We start from the raw sequence: 23,424 nt of genomic DNA, 5'->3' as shown, positions 1-23,424 counted from the left end.
CTTTCCAGGACCAGGTAGGCCTGACTGTGGATTCAACTTTGCAATGTGGCCAATAGATTTTTTCTGTTTGGAAGCCGGGTAAAAGGGGGAAACAGAGCTGTTAGGCCTCACGAGTGCCGGAGAAGATCCCGCACTGACTGTGCCAACAGTGGCACTGTATGTGAGAGTAGAGCCACAAGAGGATAGAATATCTCTTAACCTTGGGAAGCGACCTCCTCTGTTAAACTACAATCTTGAACTGCATCAGTTCTGTTTGCCACTCCTCCAAGACTATTCGCCTGCCCTAGCGATGGCCTGCACTAATTAAGGCAATTTCGCTGGACCCAACCCCGATAGCACACTCCAGCATGGTGTCAATGCTTGTGGGTTTGGGACAGAGGACATAACATCCAACTGACTTTTTGCAAGCCCATTCTGAGGAGGTGAAAATATGAGGACAATCTCACCAAGATATTCCAGAAATGAATCAACCATATCAGAGAGGTGACCCAGCCCAGCCTTGTCTGGCCACAGACTGGTACAGACAGGCCTTGCCCTTGGCCCGGGCTTTGCTCGCACACGTCCTGTGCTGCAGGGAGAAAGGTCTCACTCAATCAGCAGCTGCAGGGAATCAGGGCAAAGTCAGTTGTACCCTGGAACAGGGAGTCCCACCAAGGCAGAGAAAGCAGCCAGCAAAGCACCAGCGAGCCCCGAGCTGCAGGGGAGAGGCAGTGATATAAGGACAATGGCAATTGCGCCCCTCCCCTGACCATCAGCAGCTGAAGGGAATCAGGGTAAAGTCAGTTGTTCTCTGGGAAATGGAGTCCTACCACAGCAGAGAAAGCGGCCAGGAAAGCACCAGCGAGCCCCGAGCTGTCGGGGGGGAGAGGTAGTACTATAAGCACAATGGCAATCGCCTTACCCAATCAGCAGCTGCAGGGAATCAGGGAAAAGTCAGTAGCCCCACCAAGGCAGAGAAAGTGGCCAACAAAGCACCAGCGAGCCCACATACAATATAATCAATTATATAACCATAGGAGGAGAATGACCTTGTTTAATAGCGATATCGTGAAGAAGGTTAAAAAATAGAATGCAAGTTTAGGAACAGAGCTGCGCCTGCTCATCTGATCTCCCAGATAAAAATAACACATAACAAGAGTTTGTTTAAAAGCCCTTTGAATAACCACCCACCCCAAACCCCATCGAAGTAGTACGGCTAGGCATATGGCCATGTCTGTACAAATGTAATAGCTACTGATAACAAAGGTTTTATTCAATTTGCTCAAACGTTTGTTTAGTTAGAGCTCTACATATATATATAAGGCACAGCTTCAAATAGCAAAAACAACCTCCCTTTTTTGATTTGCAGGGCTTGCAATGCCCTGCTTAATGGCCTCACATGTCACTTTCATCCTGATTTATTTTTCTACCGAATGCTTGCCGTATGTCTTAGTGTGTTACTTTCAGATTGATTACTTCTTTGGTTTATTTATGCGAGCAAATAGTTTCATATTGGTTATCCCTACTCAGAAGGGTGACCAACTTCCTTCGGCACTGTTGTAAAGGGATGGATGTTGGGGTTGTCAGATACCAACCGAAAATATATAAGTTAGACATTATATATTCATTGTATGTATTTGTGGTTCAAATATTTCCGCATAATGGGTGCCAGTTTCATATTAGTGAAGCATAATGGTACCCCAGGGACTTTTTTCCTCGAGAATAAATTGTATCCAACAGATCGCGGGCTAAAAGGTGCAGTAAGTCAATCTAAAAATTAAGAATGTTGACATTTCAAACTTTAGAAGATGGTATAGTGTTAGTTACTTAGGTTTCAGTATTAGCAATTTCTACACAGGTTTATAAATAATTTCCTTTTTTTACATTTATTATGTTGTGAACATGTTTATTGGTGCAGCTTGGTAGAACAGGATGAGAAGTACATGATTAAGAGAGACTTGCTTGCATTTTTCGGTTTTATATTTCCACACCCATGGTAATTTAACTCTTATGAAATGAGATATACTAAAAGATTTCTCATGACATTTGTAATTCTTCACAGGTGAAAATGTTTTATATTGAATTTCTGTGAAACGTTTACATTGTATGTTAAATGTATTTTCCAGTATTCATATGCAGTGGCCTTGATTATCTATATCACATGTAAAATATTTCAATTCTATTTTTGTTGCTAATCTGAACTCTTAAATCGTATTATTGTACTCACTTACACAATAAATAGCCTTAATTTCCAATTGTAAAATTGTTATCAATAAACCAAACCTATTAAGTTAAACCACCCAATCAACTTTCTAAGCAGTTTAATTTGATTGTTTTGATAAAACATAAAATGAAAAAAAATCCTCATTTCAACATCTGCACGCTAAACAACTAGACAATGGATTGTGCATCTACAAACAACTTTAAGACCGTATAAATCATAAACCATTGAATTTTGCTGGTAAATACATCAGATCAAGGTATTATTTTGCATTCATTACACCAATGGCACTAATCAGACCTGCAAACCTAATGTGTTATGCCGGCTAACAATTAATAAATGAAACATGGCATTAGTTATACCCAACGCTATGAATGCATTGCTTAACATCAATTGGACAGAAATGACTGTGTTTGACTAGGGCGTAAAACACGAGTTAAATTCAACCAAGAAATCAATATTTCCGGAATTCTTATTTTCATTTCAATTAATTTTAATTCTGAAATTAATGTGGACGTTTTATTGCTTGCTACATTAACTAATAGATTCAAAACAAACACCTACTCATTAAGATCTTGAATTTACAATTTGGCAAGAAATCTCTATTTAACAAAACAAATATATAAATGGATTGAGGCACATGAACAAAAACATTTGCCAGGTTAGTAGGAGGCACATATGAAGCTGCTACATTAACATATATTACAATGAATGTGTTGAATTAATATCCTCAGTTTAGTTGCCTTTTAATATCAGTTGGCTAAAAAAAGACATTATTATTTTCAGTTCATTTAATTTATTTCTGTGCGCACATATAAAATTCGATATGAAATGCAAATGGGGTGTCATCAATATGTGTTAGCCGATTTGTAATCCCTGTTCCCTTTCTGAAAGCAGAATGTTGGAGCCTACAGCATAATGCAAGAAAGGATGTAAAGTTTAAATTGACGTTTGTAATAATTGTTATGAGTTTGGGTTAAAGTAACTCGATAAATCACTCTTTTTATTGCATTGATAGTGGCAAGGCTGGCGATTTTCTCCAAATGTCTGAATGAGTCGCCAGTTAGGTAATGGTATTGTGTATTTATTAACGAAAAACACTTGATAAATCAATGTATGATAGAAAATATCTATATATACATAAACTAAAGAATGTCTGTTTGTCCTTTATGCATTACTAAACCATTCATCCGATCGGCATGAAACTTTGGTAAGTTGTTGACTCCCTCGAAGGTTTCTGGGAATTTTTTTTTTTTTTAAGTTGTTGAGTACACTCCCGCGAAGGTTTCTGGCAAAAAAAAAGAAAGAAACATGTGGTAAATATCGGCCCCCCGGCTCCCCAGGGCCCTCATAATCTTTCCAATACTGAACGTTTAAAGTTTCCGGTGCGACTCGCTTTTGCAATGACCATCAACAAAGCACAAGGGCAATTGCTGCAAGTGTGTGGACTAGATTTGGAGAATCCGTGCTTCTCACATGGACAACTGTATGTGGCCAGCTCACACATCGGAAAACCTTCTGATTTATTCGTGTACGCACCAAACGGAAAAACAATAAATACCGTGTATCCACAAGCACTCAAATAAATAAACAGAATTAAAACAACACTTAAAAATGTTTTCCATATTAAAATGAATAAGTTTCAATAAAAATGACACAATGTAAATTAAATAATATCATAACAAGTTTCCTTAAATATCCTTTCTTCTGAGATCGCAGAAACACGCGACGGGTAAGCTAGTACTTTATAAAATGTTCATGAATTGTTTGCATAGATAGTCATGGTCTGCAATGTATAACATGCCATATTGTTGAATATGTATGGGTTGTAATTCTTTCCCTTTTCCGTCTTTCTGTGTGCTATCGCAATTCTAAGGCCTCATTGGGGCTAATGAAAGCAAAGAGAGCAAATGCTAGTGAGCCTTGATGGATTAATGATTTGAAGGGAATGGAATGATCTTACAAATAGTTTGTTCTATAGTCACTTCTGGCGTGGGATAGTCTGTGAACGTTTGATTTACTTATACCTGAATGTTTAATGGAATGCTTAAGGGTCCCAGGTTAGGCAGTCTGCGTGCAATACACATGTAATATAAAGAGATGTGCAATCATTCATAAAATGAACAGTTGATTTCTTTGCAACTCTATAGTGGAGATACGTTGCCTGCAAGAGCTAGAGGTCTAATGCGGTCTACAACTATTGCAAAGCCTCCACAGGAACAGATTTGTGTCCAAATTTGATTAATATCTAAAGTTGGCATTTGATGAGGTCTAAAGTAATCTTGATATTGGATTGTAATTTGTAATCCATATCTTTATTCCAAAAAATTATGTAACTAGTCCATGGAAGTTCATGAGAAGGTTGAATTCCAGAACCATGACATAGCATTCCCATATGACTGGTGGTGCACTCCATGTGTGTCATTTGATATATCAATCCACACGGACCCATTGTTCTAAGCAGAATGCATATTTTGGGGTAAGTAGTGAGTGAATACGACAATGCAGGAACAATGACTCCTGTAAATTAGCAATGACAAACCATCTTACTAAGGGAATTAATTGTATAATATGTGTTTATTCCTATAATAGTAGAGAAATGGATTCGCTTTCAGGATTCAGAATTTTAGCTTCAACTAAAAATGTTCCCATTTTTCCAGAGTAAGAACCAAACTGTTTTGTTCTGTTTCAGGTGTTTGACGCACGCGACTGCACCACAGCTCATGGCATGTTCAACTACATCTGCAACCACATCAAGTATGCCACCAACAAGGGTAACCTCAGGTGAGTGTGTGGCGTGTGATTTATAGAGGTCCATCTGCTAAAAAAAATCAACCGTACTGGAAATGAAACGGCAAAAGGACATTCAGGCACACTAGAAACAGTGAGTAGAGCTCACTTTGGATATGAAGCTAAATGCCCATGTGGATATAGGTTTACAGTCTTTTAGAAGTATGATCTTTGGAATCTTAACGTTCATCAAAGAAGAAGCTCCTCTAGAATAGCAGTAATTAAGACAGTCAATCTGTCTTTGTTTGCCTCGCCCCTGAACACGAGTTAATAGTAATTCACCAACACCGTCATCATTGGGTTACTGTATTATTCTTGACCGCCCCCCCTCCCCACCCCCCCCTCCCAGGCTTCCAAGCACTGTATCACAATGAGAACAAAGCAGGTGCCTAGTGAGAACAGATGTGTTTTAAGCACATTTCAGAAAGGAAGCAGATGAGTTCCACAACGCGCAGTGTTGGTCTGGAAAAGAACAATCTCCTGTGCTTGCTTTGATAGTTATTGGTGTCAACAAAGAGTTGATATAACTAGTTCTGCTTGGTTTCTGAAGTGTCATTTTTTCTTTAAGGCTCTGTCAAACAGTAACTTGTGAAACAGGATTAGAGCATTAAATTTAACCCAACAACGAACAAGCAAAATCAGCCATAATTCATACAACTTTTCTTGAACTCTCCCCTTAACTCGAGGAGGACCAAAGACAATAATAATGGGGCCAGCTCTAGAGCGACATCTTCAGGCCTGAGCTCTGTCTTATTCTATATTTCATCTTTGGATTCAAACATATTACATCAAGATGTCAATTCCCCTTCATTTGCGGGGAGTTGTATAGGATACAAGGATTCAGTGAGAGATTCAATGGTTTTTAATGGGAAAGTTACTACAAAGCTGAAGGCATTTGCACTACAAAAGGATCTGGTAAGATTTGTAATGGGCATATCAGGGGTGGATGAGGTAAAGGTGATGCACCAAAGCACTAAAAGAAAACAAAATTAGTCCAATACTTGACCTTGAAACCCAGATTGGTGCTCAAAGACAAATTGAACATGTTAACCAGCCCACGCGACTACACGTTACATTTTATCCCTCATACCATACCATGGAATTTATGGCTATTGAAAGCATTTTAACTGCGTACAGTAATACCGTTCTGGTCCATGCAGAACACAGCGTTCAATTTTACACCACTTGTGCAAAGTAATATTTGAGATCTAAAATGTGAAAGGATGGGGAACTTATAGTACAAAAAGAGACGTGAACATTTGTGCTTGGCTCCCTATAAATCTACAACATGCTCTGTTTATAATTTGGCTCACAGAGTTCTAGAGTAGAAGAGGGGCCACTCATTAAGACAAAAAGGAAAAAGGTTGAGTGTTTGAAATACATTTCTTACTGTGTGAACAGCAGATGAGCTCTTGCTGGCTTGGCTTTTGTTTCAATTTAAGATAGAAGAATTCTTAGCAAGCCCAGAATGCTATTTAAGGGCTTGGTTTTAAAGCTCGTGGCTCCTATGGCATTCAGACAGTGATGCATTTGTGTAAACTTACAAGCATAATTATAAGCGTATTTTTTTGTTTTTTCGCCGGATCCCCACTGACAACTATCTAGATTCTGTTAAGCGAGAGGCTGGCCAGTTTATTAATCCTCCTTTCTTCAGCCAACTACAGAATCGATTCCCAAAGTTACTGCCTCATCGAAGTGCAGAAATAGCAGCATTCTCAAGTTCCCTGGGCTCTCTCTTTTCAGCCCAATACAATGGAATTGAGGGTTGAATTACTGCAAACTGTTACTATTTATAACATTGAGATATAGGCTAAAATTGCGAATTTTGAGAATCAGGCCATGCGAGCAGAGGCGCGAACATCGTCTTAGAGGTTAATTTGTACACCAATACTAAGAAAGGTTTTCAACTTCCCCCTTAATGTTCCAAACATTGTTTGACACATTAAGGGAACAAAATCTATCCTACGTGTCACAGGTTCTGATCAGGGCCACCATGCTGAACTCTACAAATGGACCACCCCCTGTAATCAAAATCATTAAGTAAACAAACCTTCTGACAAACATGATGATGGGCTTCCTATTCATCTCAAGAAGAATTCAAAAAACCTACAGCGTCCTGCCTTCTTTCTGGAAACAGCTTAGTAGTGCTGGGAGTAAACAGACTTTTTACCTGATTTTGTTTAGGGGCGAGACCAGCCCCAGAAAAAGTTCAACAAACAGCCTCTATGGAGGAAAAGGTTTACTCCTGCGTCTGCCCAGTCCAAAGGTCTGAGCAAAATCTGAAATGTCTCACTTGAGTTAAGGTATATTCAGAAGTGGTCAAATCCACCTTGAGCAAAAGCAGCCAGGTATGGGGATAATGTTGTTACAGCCTCTTTAAAACTTAACGCTGCAACGTTCAATATCAGTAAGGCTTTCCGATTATTCAGTCACCTTCTCCCATAGCATGTGGTGAAAATAACTCCCAGAAATGTATAAAAATGTTAATCCAACAAGCTTAACAAATTCAATGTAGCCTGTACTCCAGTGCAGCTGTGGAGCACTTGTACTACGGCAGGCGTACAAGCAGCTACACTTAACACTACCCACCAACCACTGCTCACCTGGAGGGTATTAGTCTAAAAGATAAGGGGATGCGGGTCCGCAAGTCTCCCAGGCACCCGCCTCTTTAACCAATCATTGAACTTAGTGAGGCGCCTGAAGCGAGTTGTTTTAACCAAGAGTAATACATTGGTTCTGACCCCAATGTATTCCACTAGGAGCCCTTATGATATTCACAGTAGAGGGAATATTCGTCGTCTATTGCAGTCCCACCAAGACCTCAGATACTTAGGCTCAAGTCCAATCCCTAGTGTGGGATTTATACCCCATTGGATTGAAGGCCATAATAAATCTTCTCTATTAAGTTAGAAGTCTGCAGAACAGGCAGTCGTAGTGCTGGTACACTGCTCCTTCTTTTTTTTAAACTGGGAAATATCGATTACAAGACCAAGCATCCCTCATTATCCTGCCATCCTAGAGACTGAATATTTAAACTGCATAATCTTGTCCATGGCACAATTGGCCTCAGTTTTAAGAACCACCAAGATTGCACACCCCTCATTAGGCGGGCAGCTATTACCCATCATACATACTTACAACACCATCCTGATGGAAAAGAACGCCTACTTAATACCTTATAGGCCAAATGTGACACCACCTTCCTGTCGGTGAATGTCTAAAAAACAAATGTAGTAATATCGTAAAATAAATGAAAAAACTGGATTTGGATATTCATTGGTATTTCCATTACCTGTGCTGTTAGAAACAAATATCCTGGCACTTTGTTATATGAAAGAAGCGGCTACCACTTTCACTTAGCCTTTTTAAAGCCAAATTCGACATTACTCTCAGCTGGATTATCCCTGGTACGCAGCTTCTCTTGTACCCTTTTTGGAAGGAAAAAGGGCTACATTTCTTCCAGACATAAGATATGGTAACAAAGTCTTCCATAATAAGCTATCATCCTGGCTCGACCTTGCCAAACGCAATTTATTTGGGCGAATGTTCAGCCTCCCACATTCTCATCACAAGTTCAGGTCCCATTATAATTTGACCTGATAGATCAGCTGCGGGTCTGGGAAGCCTCATTATTCCGATGCTGGCACAGGAATAAATATGCCAGAGGTTGGGTTATAAAAACTATTTTGAAGGACAAGCTAAACACTTAAATATTAATCTTAATAGCTTGCATCGGATTCTGAAAAATGCCTTCAATATCCTGTGGAAGGAGTCAGCCTGGACCTGTCTCATAATCATTAGAGAATTATTTTGAAAAAAGTGGTGAGTATAGATCTTTGGTGATGCACCTTCACTTGTACAGCAGTAGAAAAATGTTCATTTGGATCCGGTGCTTTACATCAAACCAGCGAGCCAACCATACTTTGTCCTGGCCATAGGAGAGTCCATTAAAATCGATTATCTGAGGTTTGGCTTCCATGATTTCAGATAAGCCGGCCAGAGCTGGAAGTTGGAGAAAAATCATGCTCCATGTACCTTGCGCAATATTAAATCAGACAAAGCGTCCCACTTCCTCTCTCTTGGCTCGGCATTAAAAAAAAAAAGGATCGAAGAAATGTTTTAAAGCCGGCATTTCTCAAACTTGGCATAAGAACACACAGAGAGGCTGTTGAGGAATGCCGCAATTGTAATGACGAGTAGCATCTGGCAGGTGTGTGAAGTTAATGCAAGCTGTGCAGCATACATTTTTGACAGCACTAACATCATCTGTTAAAATGGCAAGTACAAGCCTCATCTCCTCAGCACAGTTGATGAGCTGGTACAGCAGTTTGTATACTGCCTTTTTATACGTTTTTCCATTGAACTCGTCATTTGTTTTGGACCAACGACCAGTTGTAGTTTTAGCGTTTGCTCACGAGGACTGGTTCTTTCTTCTGTTCTGCTCCTTCATTCCAGGATGTATTTATCATATGTGTTTAATGTGTTGCCTTGCACATTTTTCCTTGTTTTGTACCTGTTTTTACGTTATTGCTCTTTTAATATTTTTGTAATATGATTTGAAAACGTGGTCCTATGTATTAATATTGTTACTAATTTAATTGACTACATAATAAAATTAGACTTAACTTGAGGTTTCTATGCACATTCACCAAAGGTTAATTAGGAATAGTAAATGGATTTTATTCCTATGAAAATTCCTCGCGGAATAATTCTAACCACTATGGTATGTCCTAGGAGATCATGGGCAGGGTTCCCTTACACAAGCCTGGGTTGTAATATAGCTGGAGGAAAATTAAAGTCTTATTTTATGCATTAATTTCGCACTACCTACTGCTGTTTGGTTTTTCGTCACCTGGTTTTATTGGGTGTGGGAGAACAAATACAATTTTCCAATCAGAAAAATTACATGAGACTTTGCCTATAGCCATGCCTTTTTTTTTATCTAACGGGGGCTTCATACAATGCTTCCCACATTATTTTAAAAACTTGCACTTTCCTCTCCTACTACCCCCTCCAGTCACACCCCACCCCACGCACTGGCCACTTCATACAACTGTCATGCACCCTGTCCAAGTAGGGACCCTTCCTGCTAGTCATAAGGGATAACCCTTGCTCATCGTGAGCAGACTGGCTTCTCTTAGAGGAAATGTGTTAAGTATTACTACCCAAACACATTGTGAGAATACTACAAATAGACACCACACCAGTTTAGAAAAATAAAGTACCTTTATATAAACCAAACAAGACCAAACTCCAACCTACATAGCTCAAAATATGACTTTTAGTAGGCTTCAAGCAATTCTGTCCATAGAAAACTTTGGATGCGTGATTTCTTCACAAAGTACCTCAGATGCGTCGAAATCCACAAGGCAAAACAGCTGCATAGGATGGAAGTGTCAGAAAACACAGTGATGCGTCCATTCCTGAGTCCTTGGGAGACGATGCAATAGTTCTGCTGCATGGAGGAGAAGTGATGCGTTGAATCCGGACTGTAAGCGGAAGTGATTGATCGATTCTAAAACGGTTCTGGTCTGCGGGTGCTGTATCGGAGATGAATGGTGTACAGGTGCGATTCGCGGAAATTCTGACACAATGGAGGAAGATATGTTGGCGGCAAACCGGCACTTCATCAATTTCTTCAAGCACAATCCCACGATGCATTGTTTCTTTTAGTTGCGGAGCAGGGATTGCGTTGGAGTTAGGGTGGGGGTCTCAGACTTTGGAGACTGGGGCACTGGACTCTGCGTGCAGCAATTGTGTGCTGCATAGATATCCTTGGCCGCACAGGGCTGTGTGTCGGCAATTTTTCCTGCACGGCAGTGCTGCATTACAAAAGTCAGCCCCAGAAAGGAGAAGCATCGATTTTCAGGTTTCTTCAGTTCTTAATAGTTGTTTGCAGCAGGTGCAACCTCCAAGGGCCCAGACCTGGGTTTGGCATCACAAGGCAGGTCATAACTCCCAGCTGTGGAGTTTAATGATGCTGCAAGTGAAGTCTTTGTGTCCCTAAGGCTTCTTAACATGAGGCAAGCTCCACATCAAGCCCTTTGAGATACTCTTAAGCAGGATACCACAGCAGGGCAAAAGTTCAGTCCTTTCCCCTACCCATAGACAGAAGCTGCCAGTGCAGGTCCACCCAGCAAGCAACACACAGCAAGAGGGGGCAGTACACTTCCTGGCACCTCTTCAGGTCTTCTTCTTGGCAGGGTCCTCTTAGTCCAGAAGCAATCTAAAGCTCTCAATTTTTAGGTCTACTACTTAAACGCATTTTTCTCTTTGCAGTCTTTATTCAGAAAGTCTCTCTTGCTCAGTAAAACCAGTTCTGTCCTCCCTGGTCCAGCCACATTACACCGGGTTGAAACAGCATTGTGCAGGGCAGCCACAGCCTATTCAGGGGCTAGTGAATAGGCTTTGGCTACCACTCTAGCCCAGGATGGCTAAACAGTATATATAGGGCACACCTCAACTCCCTTTGTGTGAGCGCCTGGAGTGAATCCACAAACAGTCCGTGTGAGTCTAAAACCTGACCTTGATTCCACAGGCAGGCAGAGGCTCAGGATGGTTAAACAAGAAAATGCCCATTTTCTAAAAGTGGCATTTTCAAACGCACAATTTGAAAAATAACCTTACTATAATATGTCTTATTAAATTCTGAGCTCAGAGAGCCCAAACTCCAATTCTCTAGCTGTTCCCAGTTGAAAGTTACACTTGTAAAATGTTACAAGGCAGCTCCATTGATAGCCTGTGGGAGAGCTATTCCTTGCACTAGTGAAAAACGAAATTGGCACTATTTCGCTATCAGGGCATGTAAAACACATCAGTACAAATCTTACCTTTCACATACACTGGACCCTGCCCATGGGGGTACCTTGGGCCTACCTTAAGGGTGCCTTACGTGCCAGGTGGACATGGCAGGTAAAAACTGCATGTACAGACACTGCAGTGGCAGGTCTGAGACACATTTGAAAGGGTACCTATGTAGGTGGCACAAAAATTGCGGCTGGCCCACTAGTAGCATTTGATTTATAGGTTGTGGGTGTTAGACCTGTCAGCTTTTTGGGTGGACTCCCCTTATATTTTTTATTTATTTTTTTGGTCCCTTTCTGCCTCCCATTATTTTTGTCAACCAGCCCTTTCTTTTTGTGTGGCTTTAGGTCTCCGGGTGCCCCACCACTGCTATCCAGTGCTAAGGTACAGGTGCGCCTTTCTAAAATGGTGGACGGGTTCCTAAGATGGACGCCTGTCAGGAATTACCTCAGAGCTTTTGGGCCATAGGATAACATTGGAGAGTTCCAGAACCTTCCAGGCCCTTCTAGTGACCAAGGCCCAGGCTATATAAGGGTGGACACTGGTCGGCCATTTTGTTCATGTCTAGGCTGGCTGGAGTGTAGACTATAGAGTAGGGGGATTGTGACTCAGGCTGACTTGATTGCTCTTAGGGGCTGCTAGTTAGTAGTGGGGGCTGCCCTCCTTCCTGCTGATCTTACCCTGCTGGAGGAAAAGGAGAGAGTACCATTCCCAGATGTCCACCAGATGAAAATAACTAAACTATATAACTAACCGATGAGAGTGATCTGGCTCTACCTCAGGAACCTTTGAGGGTGGTGCTGCTGGAGAATTTGTCAAGCGGAAGCAGGAACCTTGATTAAACCCCCTGGAATAGCCTGGAGATATAAAACTTGCTCTGACTGGCCGATTTGCCTCATTGGTGTGGTGCTGTACTACCTGAGGCTACAGATCGCTAGCTCTGACCCCAGTGTCTTGGATAGAGCTCTTGTATTTACCCCTTTCTTCATGCCTTCCTGAGCTTTTGTGTCACCGAGATTGCGTGATTGAGCGATTCCCGCTCAAGGCGTGAGGAGAGGTGGAGCAGCGCCAGCCCGGGAGAGACGCTGGGCGGGGTCGCTTAGCAACCAGACTACCGCCCAGCGCATTGCTTCTTCTTGTCAAGACGGCGCTTTGCTGTGGCGGAAGTAGGGCGGCTTGTCAGCGTTGCCAGGTTGTCCCGCGGCTGACTCCCCAGCAGATCAGGAGAGTGCCCAGGGTGTGGCCTGACAGCTGCGAGGCCCAGGAAGAGTTACAATGCGGTTCAGTCTCAGCCCCCGCTCTGCTTCGGGTAGAGTGTTAAAACCCGAGCGGGGAAGTAGGAGGAAGACCGGACTGCCGACTTGATCCCTTGAAAAAGGCGCCGGTCGGGCGCAGAGGTAAACCGGGAACCCCCATAGCGAAGGGCAGAGAAGGAAAGAAATGAAACTGTGTAGGGAGTGGGAGGTCTGACAAGGAGTGGGGAATGTGACAGAATCCAGGACCAGAGGAATTCACTCGACGAACCAAAAGTGACTAATTAAGATTTGTGGGAGTAGATAATAATCCTCAGACTCCCCCAGAGGTAGATCCCACTTAAGCATATTTCTGCCCAGTGGTAAAGGGGAAGTGCCCTCAAACTCTCCCTATTGGTGACTGGAGAATAAATGTCTTCTCCAGATTAATTCAGAATGAGAAGAAGGAAAAACCCTGCTGACATGGAATGTCATTAATCTTTTATGCTTAACAGTTGCACACATTTGTTATGCTATTAGTCAATGTGCCTTTTTGATCAGAGAAATAACACCCAGATACAGTTAAACCATTCAATGAATATTGTCTACTGTTGCTCAAGCTGAATGTATTTAAGATTTAGTTTTTTGGTCTGCCATAAGTGATATGATGTACTGTCCAGATACTGTATTTAACTTTTGAAAAGAATGGCCAAGAACAATTTGCTGAATATTGAAATCCTCATTTGACCTTCTCAATATAAAGAGATAAAGCTTCAATATTTTTACTAAACAACTCAGATGGTGTGGTGTCATTTTTGGTGGGTTTGCACTGGAGTGCTGTAGTGAGTGTGATGCAAGCACGACACAGTCGCCTTCCTGATTTAGCCTTTCCACCCAGGACCATGCTACCCTAAGTGGACCGGCAGTCCCGGTTCCAACAGTGGGCACACACAGTGCACTTTACTATGGACTTACCAGTAAATCAAATATGTCAATCATGGATATCTAATCAGAATCACAATTTACACTGGGAGCCTATGCACGTTAGCACTGATTAGCAGTGGTAAAGTGCCCAGACTACTAAAGCCAACAAAAACAGATCAGAAAATTAGGAAGCAAAAGGCAAACAGTTTGGGGATTAACCTGCCAAAAGGGCTGGGTCCAACAGTGTATATATATGTATATATATATATATATATATATATATATATATATATATATATATATATATATATATGTATATATATATATATATATATATATATATATATATATATATATGTGTGTGTGTGTGTGTGTGTATACACGCCTACACTCTTACAATTGCTTATTGCAAGTGGCCCAACCAGTTTTACTGTGCCCCAGTGTGTGTAATCCCCAAATAAATCACTTCTAGAGACCCCACTGTAGCTACTGCCATTAAAAAGAGAACAAAGCTACTTGTCTAATTTGCCAATGAGATTGAACTTCTACATATAAACCTCCTGCCAGAAGATTAATCAACAGATGCATGCACATTTTAGACATGGTAAACTGTATTTTCCAACTCGTAGAGCTAGTTTCTCCTTGTCTAGTTCTCCCATGGGAAGGACCTCTTTGAAGCAGGTCTTATCACCAAGGACTTAGCACTAGATATGATGACTTCACAGAATGTGTGACGCGAAAAGCTACTGATGCACTCCACTTGATCTGGAGTCTCAGTCTTGACCTCCAACTCATCAGTCTTTGCTTCTTTGCTTTGACTCTAGAGTATCTTTCAACCAAACCAGTTCTACTAGTACTACTAACTTGCCATCCAGATTCTGAACTGAGTGTTAACCAGTATTTACATCTGTATTTTCAACTACCTGATATCAAGATCTGCAAGTAAACCGTTGTCTAAATACACCACGAGCTATGAAGAATGATTAGCTCTTTTCTTTTGATGCCCAAGCAATTTCTCTGGGAAATTAGATGACATTGGGAATAGCCAATGAAATAATTCTGCCACTATGCAGTTGGATATATAAATGAGGCTTGGATAAGTTGAAACTCCTCTTAAAAAGTTGAGTGTCTCGTACATCAACTTGGCATATGTAAACATTGAGTCAAAGGGAGAAAGGCTGCAGATGTCATAGTCTGAAGAAGAATATACGCTGCAGTTAGATGAGATGGAAGTTAGGACGACTGTAAGAAATTTGATTATTTCGAGGAGCATAATTACAACTTTTGCCACGATGAACCCTCAAAGTGGCTAAATTAACCTGTGCTCAACCCCCTGGTAGCTATTGCTGAGAGCACACAGGCTTATCTAAGGGCAGTTTGTAAAGCAAGTATGCAGTACCAAAACAGTAATGAAGTCAAAATGCAAAACAATAAAGATCCCAAACTGAATCAGGAAAACAGAGCAATATTTAATAAACAAAATGTCTCCAAAATGACAAAGATCCAGTATGGAGTCCTGGAGATGTGAGTTTTTAAAGTGTTAAGTAGAAACAGCACTAAAAAGCGCTGATGATAGTCAATGGTCGTGGTGGACTAGTACCTAGGTGCAATTTGAGGCTGGACGCAAAGGAGTGCAGTTCGGATACACCAACCAGGTTCATCTCAGTCATAGATTTTACCTTCTGACTTGGGACCCAATTTTGATTTTGGTAGTCAAGCCTTTCTCCGCCTTGGAGTAAAATACTCTGTCGCACTGGTGGAGGTCCCGATGGGGATTTCTAGCATTCACAAGAACTGCCTTCAAGGGTGTTCCCGTGAATGCATTGTAACTTAGATGTATGACTGAGCTGTACTGTAAGTTTTCAAAAAGAAAATCCCAAAGTGGGATTTTTTTTTTTTTAAATCGAGAAGGCATGCCCCCCTAACTATGGGGAGCTATCTCGCATGGCGAGGGTGGAGTTAGACAGTTTTCACTGGCCCTTTTTTCCTGGCAGTGATCAGCAGTGAAAACTGACCTCTATGCCCATCCATCTAAATTCGGAGTGTGGACATACAGGTCAACCTCACCTCTTACTCCGTTGGAGCAGTGTCACCATGGTGGAGACTAAATAGTCTCCGTTGTGGTTATACTAGAGCTCTGGTCTTGTCCAAACCGTTATATTGACGGGATGCCATCTCTGTCATCGTAAGGACAGAGATTGCTTACCACCAGTATATAAATAAGGCCCCGTAGTCTTTTATGTCCCAATCCACTACTGAAGTACACTTCTAAAGACCCCAAGCGAGGCACTGGGAAACATCACTTACAACGCATTTATTACAACGCACTACCATTACAACGCAACCATTACAACACAAACCATTACAATGCATTGCGCTGGGGGGCGCTCTAGGATAGGGAATATATTTAATTTACTATCCAACACCTTCCCTACTATCCACGGGGACTGGAGTTGGAATAGTAAATTAAATAAATCATTATCCAGCGCTTAAAAGCACTATGCGTTGTAGTGGTATGCGATGTAAAAACCGCGTTGTAACAGCAGGCGTTGTAATAGCCTGCGTTGTAACTACACCAATCCGAGGCACTTAGAGACTTGAAGGACATCAAGCGAAATCCAATGGCCGGGTCCAGCCAGTCCAATTGCCACTGATACGATAAGGCCTCTTGCCCGCTTGCTGTCTCCCTGTAGCCACACAGAAGGTCAGCCAACTGGCCTTTTTTATCACCTTCTTGTATTGCGTACAAGAGGGAGCAGGTCCAGTCCTTCAGGCCTCCTCTCAGGTCACAGATATCATGTCCAGTCTTTTTCTGATCTTCTGCAGATCCAGAAAGTCCTCTGAAGTACGTGCCTGTAGGTTCCAAATGTATTCCTTCCACTAGGTAGTGGGTGGGCATTCCCTAAACAATGGGGTAAATGTTCCCAGGGGTAATCCTATCCACTTTTTCAGCAGATCCTGTTTTCCTTACTGCATATACACCCACAATGTCATATATAGGGGCATTTTCAAGTTGGTAAGAGTCTTCGGCCACACCAAACTTGGGCTCTGAGTGTTGGGGGTGTGCATGGAGAGTGTACTATAGTAAACCTAGTCGCACTATGATAATCCTAGTGTCCTCCCACTTCTAACATAAAATCCAGTTTGAGGCAGGCACTATACCTACAACACTCCCAGAGACAAAGGTTTGGTGGGACTAAAGCAGGCTCCTCCAACAATGAGATAGTGGATACACATGAATTGTTTTTGGCATCTTGTTTTCTCACTTTTAAGGTTGCACCAGGTGTTATATGTTGCTCAACAGACCTGTTGATGCCCACAGCCCTACCTTGCATATTCTGTGGAGTTCACAGAACTTATTCTTGATCATTCAAGACAGCTTTTGTTTTCTCCTCAGAGGCTTTTCACATGTTTTTCACACTCATTCAAGGGCAAGTATAGTCTGAGAGCTGACAGAGACTTATTCTAATTTGGTGCTGACAGTTCAGGGAGGTAATTGGTAACTTTCTAAAAGTTCCTTTCCCTTCATATTTATTAAAAGTCTGACTTCACCATTAGAGAGGATTTTTAATAACTATTAAAACTAGTTGTTTGATTATGTTTGTAGCTAGTCTCTTTCCTGATATACGTTATTAGTATTTTAATCTGTATTCTGATTTTCTATTTAGGAAAGATAGGCCTGCCACAACAAAAATAACCTTTATGGTTAAGTCACTTTCGGGACCTTATAATATTACATTTCAACATGTCCCACTTTTGAATCCCATACACTCTGCTTTGTGGGTTACAACTCTCACATAGGAGCGGCTTACTAATATTTAAAAGGGAGGTCTTTAACCGGTCAAAAGGGTTCATTTTGTCAGATCGCAGTGCATGTTCTGCAATGTTGCAGTCATGCTACAGTGGTAGGCCTGAAGCCATGTTTGCACTGTCACTATAGTGGATGGTAGAAGAGGTGCTACAGTCCACTAGGTGGCATTTGACTTCTAGGCCCTTGGGTACGTTTTATACCATATACTAGAGACCTATAGCCAAGTGAACTATACCAATTAGGAGTATCCAATTCAAACATGTTTAAAGGATAGCAAAGACACTTTACTACTGGTTATCAAGGGTAAAATGCACAGAGTTTTAAAGCCAACAAAAATATAGGGTTTAGCAAAAGATCAAACATCTGGGGTGTCCATGCAGAAAAAACAAATTTCCTACACTGGCTACTGAAATGTCCCTGAATCAGTGTTGCAGAAGGAAGGATACACTTTTGAAACAGGGAGTGTTGCAGGGATTCTCCACTACACAGAACTATGCACAGGATTATGGGACCCCGGTGTAAAGGGTTGGGTCTTCCTACCACCTTAGTATCCACAAGGCCAGTACTGACTAGCTATAGAGTCACACATGCTCTCTTACTCACTCACAGAGAATCAAATGATTAGACACCCCAGAACACAACACTCCCAGATCTCTCATGAATTGCGGTAACAAGACACACCCTTTTGCTCGCAGTCTTGTACTCGTCAATAATAAGATCTGACAGAGACCCAAAATAGTTTAAAATATTTATTTTAACTAACCTGCAGTATACGTGCCACGACAAACAGGAAAATGCATAGTACAAAAACAGTATAGCACCCAGTCCATAAATCATGAAGGGAAGTGTCATCATAAAAAATACAATGAAGCCTAGCCTCCCTCTTCTTGCTAAGAAGAAGTGGTGATATATGTTAGAAGATCTCAGGACTTTGTCAGCAGACCCCATACCTTAGCTTAAAGATGGTAGATCTACATCATAGATGCTATCTCGCTCTTCTCCCAGGCGGTGCTGACTTGGGTCTGAGTAATGCACCTTTCTCCGCTTGTCGAACCTGGAGGAATCATTATTGAGGTTAAGGAAAGTGGGCCCTGCCTCATATAGCATGTCAGTCACAGACGGAAAACAAGAAGCAAATGTCCAAGCTCAGAAGTTAGAATTAATGGGAACAGTGTTCACATCAATGATCAGCTAAAGCAAAACCAGTATTGAATGAGTTCTTATAAACCTGTACACATGCAAAGCAAGGCATGATCTGATAATTCATTCTGGAACCCTGGTTACTGAAGTTCAATGGATTGCCAGAAAGTCTGAGGAAAGAAACCACTCTAGTCTCCTTTCGGAAAAGACTGAAAACTTTTTTATTTAAACAAGTTTGCCAGTAACATGTTTCGCAACCTTCAGATACGCACTAAGAGACCAGTGGTATTTGTGTGCTATATAAGTGTTATTAACATAACATAACATGACAATTGATAGCTACAGATGCTGCGCACTACAAAGAAAATTGTTAAGATGTTTCTGGTACCTCTGAACTTCTGTGGTCTGAAGAAGTTGAGTGTTTTCTGGTAAACGACAGGTGCCCATCGTTTGCTCTGATCCCCATACTACATATCATTGTTGCATTGGCAGTCAGTCATCTTCCTCTACTATTAGAGCAAAAATGGAGAGATATGTTTGCCAAGGGACAGTTTAGAGCGCACTAAACCACAAGAGTTTCTGATCTCATTGGAATTTTGGTTACCACTTAAGCCATATTAGAAGGGAGTACTGTGCACAACAGGAAATGAGTTTGAGATAATGCAGAGTGGTGGAGATACTTATTTACTAGAAAGACAAACAGGTACCTAATATGCTGGCGACTTCATTTTGATGGGATATCATCATTTGATCTGGTCTCTATTTCCTCTTCATTTTCCAGCATTATGCACAGGGAGTGAAGCCGGAAATGACCCTTTTGTGACTGGTCTTGCTATGTACTTGCTTACCTACCCTACGGGAGTGATATTCTACTTTCTCCTCTATATAAGCCCCAAATATTTGAGAGTTCTCCCACTCTATGAAGAGCTCATATCTCTGTAATCCAATACTGAAATTACATCGTTTCAAATCTTATAATTTTGAAAAATTCTGGAAATATTGCTTCTTGGCTTCCCCACCTTTCCTGTGGTCTTTGTAATTGCAAAGACATTGGTTATAAAGCCTAACTCATGCACAAATTAATGTTAGAGCACTATCTGCATTGTCTATTCATCCCCCCAGCAAAACTAGCCAAGCTAATCTCCCTGTCTGCCACCCGTTGATGCTGATTTTATCAAGATAGACTTTGCTTTGTCAGTTAAGCCACTGTCGTCTCTGAGTTATTCAAGATTGCACAAAGCAACATGGTTGAAAAAGTGAGGTATTCACATCTGCCCCTTCTGTATCATCTCTCAATCCTGTAAAAAATTGGGTTGTTGATCAATCAATCAATCAATCAATCAGTGCATTTGTAAAGCGCGCTACTTACCCGTGAGGGTTTCAAGGCGCTGAGGGGTGCTGCTCCTGCTCAGAGCCAGGTCTTGAGGAGCCTTCTGAAGGAGAGCAGGTCTTGGGTCTGCCACAGATGGGTGGGGAGGGTGTTCCAGGTCTTGGCAGCAAGGAAGGAGAAGGATCTGCCGCCGGAGTTTGTTCGCTGGATGCGTGGGTGAGGCTGGCGGAGCGGAGCTGGCGGGCAGGGGTGTAAAAGTTGAGTCTGTTGTTCAGGTACGCTGGTCCGGTGTTGTGGAGTGCTTTGTGTGCGTGGGTGAGGAGTTTGAAGGTGATCCTCTAGTTGACGGGGAGCCAGTGCAGGTCTCTTAGGTGGGAGGTGATGTGGCTGTGGTGGGGGATGTTGATCATCAGTCGGGCAGAGGCGTTTTGGATGCGTTGTAGTCGTCGCAGGTGTTTGGCCGGGATTCCTGTGTAGAGTGCGTTGCCGTAGTCCAGCCTACTGCTGACGAGGGCTTGGGTCACTGTTCTTCTTTTTTCGGTCGGGATCCACTTGTAGATTCTGCGATGCATGCAGAGGGTGTTGTAGCAGGAGGAGGAGATGGCATTGACCTGTTTAGACATGGAGAGGGAGGAGTTGAGGATTAATCCTAGGTTGCATGTGTGGTCCGTGGGCGTTGGAGCAGTACCCAATGTGGTCGGCCACCAGGAGTCGTCCCATGCAGAGGGGGTGGGGCCTAGGATGAGGACCTTTGTCTTGTACGAGTTCAGTTTCAGACGGCTGCTCCTCATCCACTCGGCAACGGCCTTCATTCCCTAGTGGAGGCTGGTTTTGGCGGTGTGCGGGTCCTTGGTGAGGGAGAGGATGAGCTGGGTGTCGTCGGCATAGGAGATGATGTTCAGGTCATGCTGGCGGGCCACTTGTGCGAGGGGGGCCATGTAGACGTTGAACAGGGTCGGGCTGAGGGATGAGCCCTGCGGTACGCCGCAGATGATGTTGGTGGCTTCGGATCGGAAGGGAGGGAGGTGGACTCTCTGGGTTCTGCTGGAGAGGAAGGACGTGGTCCGGTCCAGGGCCTTCTTCTGGATTCCGGCTTCTTGGAGGTGTGTTCTTAGTGTGCGGTGGCATACCGCGTCGAAAGCGGCTGACAGGTCCAGGAGGATGAGGGCTGAAGTTTTGCCATTGTCTAGCTGGTGCCTGATGTCATCTGTGGTACAAAAGGGGGTGGTGATGGACGGAGCATCTGAATCAATCAAACACTCACACCCAGTCAAAAGATCTGGGTTTAATCCATCACCGTTCTTTAGCCCACTCTGCCACCCCAGTTCAGACATGGCTAAATGCAAATCAGTCTGACCCTGTGCCTCATGGGAACAGTCCAGCCCGAACTGCCAAGCCATGTCTTCCCTGGACCAGAAACAAGCTTCCGAGGACCGGTTTCTGGCATTCCAGCCGTCTTCAGCCCGGCTAACTTGAATCCAGTGGCAAAGTGAGCAAGGGACTCACGTCTGAGCATACCCTGCCACACTTATGGCGGCCAAAAGCGGTATAAAAGGGGGTGGTGATGGACGGAGCATCTGAATCAATCAAACACTCACACCCAGTCAAAAGATCTGGGTTTAATCCATCACCGTTCTTTAGCCCACTCTGCCACCCCAGTTCAGACATGGCTATATGCAAATCAGTCTGACCCTGTGCCTCATGGGAACAGTCCAGCCCGAACTGCCAATCCTGGTTGGGGAGCGTTGAGTGGATCTGCTTCAAAGATGCACCATGCAGCCGAAGCGATGGTTTAGTTCCGAAATGCGGCAAGGTTGCAGTGCGATGCCTTTTTGCCTTCTCGTCATCAGCAGGGCTTCCGATGCAAATTCTGGCATCTGATTTGCAGCACGCGGCTGGTGGCGTTGGTTCCGAGGAGCTGCAAGGTTGCGATGCGGAGTCGGGTGGCGTTGTTGAAGCATTGATGAGAGGTGCAAGGACATGGGCTGTGGATGTGCCTCGCTATCAGGGCAAGGGCTCCGGAGGTGATGCAGGTCTTTGCGACAGGTCCCATCCATGCAGCAGTGTCGGTTCTGCTTGAGGATGTGCTGTTCAGCCTAGGAGATGCAGCGGTTCAGCCCGGGAATGCATTGCTCAACAGAAATAATGCATCAGTTCTGCTGGCAAGCACCTTAGGCACACTTCCAAGGGTCCTAGACTGGGGTGGCACCACCTAGCAGGATAGACAACCAGATGTCAGAGTCCAGGTGCAGGTTTAAGGTTGTTGGAAGTCTGTATGTCCATGAGACTTCAGATCAGCTAACCCTTGGCGTCACTCTGGGTTTAAGAGATGCAGGTCTCACCCAGGCAGGAGGGCAGCAGGGCAGCACAGCAAAGTATTAGTCCAGCAGAGTGCAGTCCTTCAGTAGGCACAGCAGTCCTTCTTCCTAGCAGTGCACTGATGCTCTGCCTTCAATGCCCTGGTTCCAGACTAACTACAGGGGTATGCAGCCCTTTGTGTGGAGACAGGACACAGCCTATTCTGGTGTAAGTGAGGCTGGGCCCAGTTTCTCACTCACATCCTGTCAGTGATGGCTGACTCGGTCACACTTAAGCTCCCATTATGTGTGGCTGTCTAGGTGGAATATACAAAGCCCAACTACCAACTACACTAAGTCATGTGACCACAGGGGGGGCGTGGCTAGCAGGCCAACATGGCGGACGGAGTTTGCTGGTGCTCTGGTGCCGCTGGGGGAGGTAAAAATCCTGTAGCCTACGCCGGGGGTCATATCCACCTGGAAACGGTTGTTTTCGGAGGCGCTTCTCCCCCGACTGCTCTGCTGAAAACACTGGAGCTCTGGTGACCGGGGATCCGGACTTACGCCGTGGCTGACAGAGGGGCCTAGTGTCACGCTGCAGACCGGGGCCTCGAGTGGCATTGGTGCCCGGAGAAAGAGGACGGGGAGGCGACAGTGCACCGGAGCCTCCGATCCTGAAGGCGGACACCTGCACCTGGGATCCTGACCCTGCGGCTGCCGAGGGGCAAGGACGGCGCCTTGTGTACCCGGGCGTCGGGAGGAGGAACGGAGGCTGTGGGCGGACCGGTGCTGCAGGCTGGGACGCTGAAACGTGGGCGCCGAGGGCCTAATATTCCCGCCGCCGGCAGTGCCTACCTGCTGCGGGCCCCCCCGCCTGGCTTGCTGCCTGCCCGAGC

At 43.5% G+C, this 23,424-nt stretch overlaps 1 protein-coding gene across 1 annotated transcript in view; it reads left to right on the top strand.

The window, feature by feature from the left end:
• Positions 1-23,424, top strand: part of NOS1 (nitric oxide synthase 1) — a 534,740-nt gene that overhangs the window by 297,582 nt on the left and 213,734 nt on the right. Inside the window, exon 6 of the mRNA XM_086943269.1 lies at positions 4,893-4,984. Within this exon, the coding sequence (XP_086799395.1) occupies positions 4,893-4,984 (92 nt within the window). The remainder of the gene's footprint in view (positions 1-4,892; positions 4,985-23,424) is intronic.

Source organism: Lissotriton vulgaris, chromosome 11 (genome assembly GCF_964263255.1).
Source record: "Lissotriton vulgaris chromosome 11, aLisVul1.2, whole genome shotgun sequence".
Classification (NCBI taxonomy): Eukaryota; Metazoa; Chordata; class Amphibia; order Caudata; family Salamandridae; genus Lissotriton; species Lissotriton vulgaris.
Note: the sequence above shows the minus strand (reverse complement) of the source record. Positions and strands in the feature narration are given on the sequence as shown.